This window comes from Taeniopygia guttata, chromosome 1, assembly GCF_048771995.1.
Source record: "Taeniopygia guttata chromosome 1, bTaeGut7.mat, whole genome shotgun sequence".
In the NCBI taxonomy this organism is placed as follows: domain Eukaryota; kingdom Metazoa; phylum Chordata; class Aves; order Passeriformes; family Estrildidae; genus Taeniopygia; species Taeniopygia guttata.
Window position 1 is genome coordinate 19,165,995 of NC_133024.1, and position 7,668 is coordinate 19,173,662.

General features: G+C 60.4%; 1 protein-coding gene across 1 annotated transcript; it reads left to right on the top strand.

Moving 5' to 3' along the window:
- Positions 1-1,215: 1,215 nt before the first annotated feature.
- TPBGL (trophoblast glycoprotein like) lies at positions 1,216-3,148 on the top strand. The gene has a single exon (XM_041713911.2). The coding sequence runs from the start codon at positions 1,396-1,398 to the stop codon at positions 2,458-2,460; it is 1,065 nt and encodes a 354-aa protein (XP_041569845.2). The 5' UTR covers positions 1,216-1,395; the 3' UTR covers positions 2,461-3,148.
- Positions 3,149-7,668: the final 4,520 nt, after the last annotated feature.

Below are 7,668 nucleotides of genomic sequence, written 5' to 3' on the forward strand. Positions count from 1 at the left end.
TAGACACTGTCACTTTAAATACAGAGTTTGCCCAATTTCTGGGACTGCAGCACAGGGTGGTCAGCAGCAGCTGAAGCCACCCGTCATAGCAGCATCCACAATTTACCTGGTCCCTGTAAAATTCAGGAGAGCCTCTGGGGAAAGGAACCCCAATAAGAGGGGAAAAGGTCAGGATGAGAGATAAGGACAGGGAGGAGGAGAAAAATCAAGACCCACGAGACTCCCATCTCTGGAAGTGTCCAAAGCCAGGCTGGACAGGGCTCTGGCACAGTGGAAGGTGTCCCTGCCCATGGCAGGAGGTGGGACTAGATACACTTCAATGTCCATTCCAACCGAAACTTTTCTGGGGTTCTGTGTGCCCAGGATGGGGTTTATTTAATGTAACCCCAGCTCAGGCCCACAGAGGTATTTAGGCACTGAAGGGGATCCAACTTTTGTTGCATCTGGCTCTGAACACAGCACTCCCAGTCCCTGGCTGTGCATCGCTTCAGCACCCAAAAATCCCAAACCACCCCAACACCACCCTCCATGCCCAGAGGCTTTGTGATCCCCCCCTGTGCCCCCAGCCCTGGGCAGCCCCCGGGATGCTGGTGTGGACCAAGCAGGCTTGGAAGCAGGAGGAGATAACCCTGCAATGCTCAGGGAGGCTGCGGGGTGTCTGGCTTGTGGGGAAGTTGAGGGAATGGGGACTAGAGCTGGAAGGAGAGTGGGACTGCCCCTAGATCCTCCCTGGGTGGAGGCGAGCTGAGACAATCAACCCCCCACATCCTCCCTGGAATGGAAGAGGTCTGAGGTAATTCCCCGAATCCTCCCTGGGGTGGCAAGACCCCATGACAGCCCCCATTCCCTCCCCGGGGCTGGGGGACACCCCGCAGCAACCCCTCAACGCCCACCTTGCTGGGAAAGGACCGGGACAGCCTCCAAATCCTCCCCGGGCTTGACGGGGACCGCGGCATCTCCTAATCCCTCCTCGGGTAGCAAGGGGACCGCGGCAGCCCCGTCCAGCCCCCAGGACCCCGCAGCGCCGGCGTCTCGGTGGGTTCGGTGCCGCGCCCAGCTCAGCCCAGCCCGGCTCGGCTCCCCCGACGGCCGCCGCCCGCGGCGCTCCCCAGCCCATCGCGCAGCGCCGGGCAGCCCCAACCTGTCCCCTTCTCTTCTTCCTCCTCCTCCTTCTCCTCCTCCTCGCTCTCCTCCCCTTCCACACCCCCCCCCCCCCCCCCCGGCCCGATTTGGGCAGCGGCGAGCCCGGCGCTGCCGGCAGAGCCGCCGTGTGCGGGCGCGGCGCCGGAGGCAGATCGGCCCCGGGGGGCTGCGGCGAGGCAGGATTGACGCCCCCGCGGCCCCCGGCCCGGCCCGGCCCGGCCCGGCCCGGCGCTGCATGCCCGCGCGGGCAGCATGGCCCGCAGGCAGGCGCGGCCGGCGGGCGGCGGGCGCTGGCTGCCCTGGCTGGGGCTCGCCCTGCTGCCGCTGGCCGTGCCCCCTGCCGCCGCCCCCGCCGCCTGCCCCTCCGCCTGCTACTGCGTGGCCACCCCGGAGCTGGTGCAGTGCCGCTACGAGAGGCTGGAAGAGCCCCCGAGGGAGCTGCCGGCCGCCGTGCACAACCTCAGCATCGCCGGCAGCAACCTGAGCGTCCTGTCCCGCGCCGCCTTCGCCGCCCTTCCGCTGCACGACCTCCGCCTGCTCCGCCTGCGCCACGACAACATCCACACCATCGAGGACATGGCCCTGCAAGGCCTGCCCGCCCTGCGCACCCTCGACCTGAGCCACAACCCGCTGCTCTCGGTGGCCGCCGGCGCCTTCGCCGGGGTCCCGCTGCTGCGCACGCTGCAGCTGAACCAGGCGCTGCTGGCGGCCCCGCTGGAGGAGCAGCTCGCCCTGGCCATGCGCAACCTTAGCCTGCGGCGCCTGGAGCTGGCGGGCAACGCGCTGCAGGCGCTGCCGGCCGCCCTGCTAACGCCCGGCCTGGAGGAGCTGGACCTGCGGAACAACTCCCTGCGGCGGCTGGCGGCCGCTGAGCTGCGCAGCCTGGACTCGCCGGAGCTGCGGGGGCTGCGCCTGAGCCTGGGCGCCAACCCGCTAAGCTGCGACTGCGGCCTGCGGCCCTTCCTGGCCTGGCTGCGCGCCGCCGCCGCCCGCGTGCTCGACGCGCGGAGCCTGCGCTGCGCGGGGCCGCCTGGGCTGCGCGGCACGGCGCTGCTGCGCCTGCGGCCCGAGGCGCTGGCCTGCGCCCGCAGTGAGGGCGGCGAGCCCGGCGAGCTGGAGACCGCCTCCTACGTCTTCTTCGGCATCGTGCTGGCGCTCATCGGCGTTGTGTTCCTCATGGTGCTCTACCTGAACCGCCGCGGCATCAAGCGCTGGCTGCACAACCTGCGCGAGGCGTGCCGCGACCAGATGGAGGGCTACCACTACCGCTACGAGCAGGACGCCGACCCGCGCTGCGCCGGCACGCCTGGCCTCTGACCGCGCCCCCGGCAGCCGGAGCGGCTCCCCCTTCCCGCGCCCTCTCCGAGCCCGCGGGTCCCGCAGGGCACCGGGCTGGACCGCTCCCCCGGCGGTGCCCGCGGGGTGCTGGCGTGCACAGCCCCGGCGCTCCCACGCCCGCTGGGAAGCTCCCACGCCCGGGTGCGCGGCTCGGCGCAGTTTGCTTGGCTCAGCCCGGGAAGCCGCGGGCAGTACCTGAAACTGTCCTCCTGGACGTTCCTGGAGCCTGGACTTGACTTCGACCATGTACAGCTCTCTTTCCTATTAGATTTCTATTTGACAGGTGCAAAGTTTAACTCGATTTCTTCTTTTTTTTTTTTCCCTTTTCTTTTCTCTGCAAATGGGAGAACAAGTCCAGCTGCTCCCCCCGGGAAGCGACGTGCTTTTCCGAACCCGTTTATCCATTAGGTTTTGTTCAATGACATTTCCAGCTCGTTCTAGGCACAAGGCGATGCAGCTGTAGGAAACGCCTCCGCTGGCTGCGTGCATGTTCCCCGGGGCACGCGGGGGCAGCCCTTTGACTCTAGAATGTAGCGTAGACCTGGCTGTCTCGGCACTTTGTAATTTAAAACGAGCCCAGCAGAAGCTCCTGCCCTAATTCCCCTGTCCGTGTTTGCTTTAGTACCTGTTACTATATCCTAGGCAAATATATTGAAAGCTGCACCCACTCCATCGTCTATTTTCTATACAGCTCCTTGCAAATGATTTACGAATATCCCCGCTGCTGAGGCGAAGTTATTGCGGTCGGTTTGCCAGAGGAAGGGAACTCTGGGCTCCTCTGCTTCCATCGGTGCTTTGGAACTTTTGCTGAGCTGGTTTGGTGGCCAGGGATGCAGAGGGGTTTTGTGTGGCTTGTGCACAGATCTCTTTGCCAGTCCTGATCCTTCTCTGGCAGCAGCACAGGGGCTCGGGAAAATTATCCAGGTAACAGTTTTCTAAAGCAATTCTCTCCTGGTTTTGGTACCCAATTCGTGATGTGCCGGAGCGCTGAGCATATCCGGCTGCGGGGCTTCCCCAAAGGAAGCTGCAGCTTTTGGAATGCGGCGTCTTAAAATGCCAAGTTTCGGTGCTGGGATGAACGCTGAAGCGTTGCGTTTTGAGGCATCTACGTTTGCCTTTCCCCACGGCGGGAGGCTGATGCGGGCAGGGCGAGGAGCGCGGCTTCCTTCAGCCGCGGGTGGCGTGCCGGGTGTTCGGGGATGCTCGGGAATGTGCGCGGTGTGCTGGCTTTGAGGTGAGAGTTCTGCGGGAGCTGTGTTCCTTGAGCCTGCGTGCGTGTGCACTCAGCTGCCAGGGGGAAAGCACAATTATTTCCATCCCGGCCGTGCCTGGAGGCGCCGGGAGGGATGCAACCTGCTGCAGGATCCTTTGCATTTTTCCCCTTTGAAATTCCTGCCCTTCAATTCCCAGTATCGAGGTGGGAAAGGAGAGCCTGAGGCTGGGTTGTGTTCGAGTGGGGGTACGGCACTGGGAATCACAATGATTTTGCTGGGTGTTCTGAGCTGGTCCTGCTGAGCAGGAGCTGGTTCCCCGCTCTGTCCTGGCTCCTGGGGAATCCTGAGATCCCCACGGCTCAGCTCCTTGTGAAACTTGTTGCATTTTGAGGACCTTTTCCTGAGGTTTTTCCCCTGGACCTTGTGGGCTCCAGTGCCACCTTGTCACTCCATGCAGTCAGCTTCCAGGGGAGAAATCTCAGCCTACCCTCGCCTTCTGCTTCCCCACCTCCTCCTTCCTTCCCTTTCCCACCCCAGTGCAGCCAAACAGCAGCCCCTGAGCAAAAGAAGGGGCAGCAGGGTGGATTTGGTGCAGGGTGGTGCACATCTGGCAGAGCACACCCCAGCTGTGACTCCAGGGGCACAGCATCCATTCGCGGGGACAGAGATGGGGAACCCTGGTGAGGGGGAGCATGGGGCAGGGAGAAGCCTGGAGGAAGCAGGGAGAAGGGGAATGTTGGAGCAGGGAACAGAGCACCCGTGCTGGGCTCTGGCAATAGATAATGGGCTCTGGCAAGGAAATCGCCTCCAGGCAAAATGAGAAGTGGCCAAACACTCCCTGACCCCGAAGCCCTTTATCTGAAGGGGTGGCTGGTGTGGGCAGCTGGTGGCTCCAGCTTTTCCTGAGGCCAGAGGGAGGGAGGTGGTGGCTTCTGTTGCCCAGGGATGAGGGCACTTCACCTTTTGGCACCAAAAGGTTCGGGCCATCCTGGCCTTCCAAGCTGGGTGCAGTGAGACCCCTCCAAGGATGCCAAGCCCCCCCAGGTGACGTGCAGGGGGTAGGATCGGGCTGGATAAAGCTAAAGCTGTGGGAGCACAATTCCTGTTGCTTGTTAGTATAGATATGATTCTGTACAGCGCATACCCTGCACATGATGAAGGAGCTGGATTATGGAACCTCTGGATTAGCTGAGAGTCAAAATGTGCTTTTTGGGTTCTCAAATAAGGCCTTGTGTTTGGAGATGCAGCTGCCATCACATTTACATGCAGTCCCTTTCCATGAAGGAATGTGGACCTCCCAATGTCCCAAGCTCATGGCAGGAGCTGCTGCCCGAGCAGAAAGTCACCCCAGCAGCTCCTGGAGCCTAGGGAAATGCAGGATAGAAACAGTATCTGTGATAGGAACCAAGGAAAGCATGCTCAGAGCCCCCTGCAGTGGCTCATCATCAAAACAGAAGAGGGGAAAAAAGCCAGAAAATGTCTATTTATATGCCCTGCATATGATGTGCCACTAGTGCTTTGCAACCGGCACAGGCTTTGAGATCTGCTTTTCCTTCCTTATTTTCAAAAGCTCAGATATTCCCTGGGCCGATCAAGCGGGCAGGCAGGAAGGTTTGGCTGGGGAGGGGGATGTGGGTGCAGCTGGAGCTGGGATGGACACCCAGCCTCCAGAACATCCTGGGGGCGTTCAGGTGTTCATGTCACCGAATCAGGGTATCCCCTGTGGCCCAAGGTGCTCCATGGTGCCCAGGGCTGTAGGAAAGAGGCTGAGTATGGTTCTCCTTCGTGCAGAAGAGGCCAAAACTCCCAGTGTGGTGATGGCAGCTGGATTTTTCCAGGAGAAATAACTCGGCTGGAGCATCACCCTTGTCCTCACTGAGCCCAGGGCTGTGGTGCTCCTGCACTGGGGCAGGGAAGAAAATCAGCCATAAGCTGCCTTGTGAAACACACTGATTCACTGATAATTATTTCTCCCCAAGCAACTTCACCCCTCAGAACCTACACACCAGGCTCCTTAGTCCTCACATTTCTTCCTCCATTATCACAAATTAACCCAAACCTTCAGAGGGAGGAAAAACACCCTCTGCTTTTCATTGTTTCCTTTAGGAAAAGCAAGACAGGGATGCTACCCTCATACCTGGGGGAAACTGAGGCACAAACAAAGCAGGGTGGATAGCAAGGAAGGGTTTGTACAGGGGAAAAATTCCACAGAAATGGATTTCAGTCCTCAGCAGGGTTCACCTGAAACATTGGTGGTTCGGGACTGCCACACCCAGGCCCAGTGCTCTGTTTGTCCTTCCTCTGGTTTAGGGGTCACTCCTGTGCCCTGCCAAAGAAAGTGGGATTGTTAGTAAGGATATCTCCAGTTTACCTATGGATGTTTCTAATTAGCCAGGTTGAGATATTCCTAGGAGATGGGCGTTCCTTGCTGAGCACAGAGCTGTCCCCAGCAGCAAGGAGGGGCTGGAAGTGACACCACCAGGAACTGGGGGACTCCTCCTGAGGGACAGGAGGTGGGGATACTCAGTTTGGCCAGGGGGCAGGTTGAAGTCCCTGTGTGTTTTCCCCAAGCCTGGCTCCAGGCAGCCACTCAGGGAGCTGGCACAGCAGTGCCCAGGCAGATGGGGAAGGACATATTTCCACTAATCTGCCCCAATCTGGATTATTTCTCCAAATAAACCTCTGTTCCCAGCTGTTTTAAGCAAGTTTTTGGCACGCTGGGGACAGGTGGGATTCTGGGGATGAGGGGGAAGCTGGCAGGGCTGGAGGAGATGGAGGGGATAGCATCTGCTGGGTGTCCCTGTGCCAGCAGAATCCCATGGTCTGCGCGGAGAGAGGGACCAAGCATCTCTGAGGTGGTTTGGCAGCACAGCACCCAGATCCTGAGGCTGGGATCATCCCATGGGGCCTCAGGCCTTTGCTGAAGTTTCCTCCTATCAAAAACCAGTGGAAAGTGACTTGTGTTCAGGGCCCAGTGTCTCCCACCTCATCTCCCATCCAAAGCAGAGTTGGGCTCCTCTGCAGCTCCCGTCAGGATAAAACGGCCAGAAAATGCCTCTGGTGCTGCCTGTCTAGTTCTTGGGGGTTTGGGGATCTCCCAGGGAGCCAGGATCACCCCAGGGCAGGCCAGAGCAGGTCCCTGGTCCTGTCTAAGGACACACAGGCAGCCTGCAGAGCTGCTCCGTCCACCCGGCACATGCCCCAGCCTCTCACCAACCTGACATTTACAAATCCCTATTTTTACATGACCTTCATCACTTCTAATTGTTCAGGCTCCCCAGCCTCAGGAATGCTGTTGTGCATGGGCAGGATGGGTCCCTGAGCCCACTTCTCTCTTCCCTGTGCCTCAGTTTCCCTTTTAGCAAACTGCAATTGAGGGTCTCCCCTTGACTCCGGGGACCAGGTTTTGGGGGCTGTTGGTCCCGCTCCCAACCCCAGGCCCTCAGACGGGATTTCAGGTGCTCCAGCAGGTGAACGGGACAGCAGGGAGCACCCAGCCCTTCACCAGCACCAGCCCCCGGGGCACCAGTCCGGTCCTCCCCCAGCGGGAAGCAGCCGAGCAGGGCAAATCGAGGAGGGACTGGCTCCGGAGATGCCTCAGGAGCCTGCGGAGAGCCGAGCCCAGGGAACAGCCCATGCAGGCTGGGCTCGGCACATTGGTAATTAATTTAATTACCAAATGAACATTTAAATTGATAAGACCTGGATGCAAAGCCAGGCAGTGCTGCCTGCCAGGACTCATCGGCTTCCAGCGACCCTGGCTGCTCCCAGGCGGGTGTCCCTGGGTCCTGGTGCTCTGCCAGCAGCACCAAGGGGCCATGGAGCCTCCAGGAGATGCTCTGGTCCCCCACACTGCTCCCACGAGCCCCATCGTGCTGTCCTGGAAGAAATGCCTGTGTGCAGCAGGGACAAGGACAGCGGGTGCCAGTCCTGGGGTCCCCCCTCTCACTGCTTAAGTGCACCCCAACCCTGA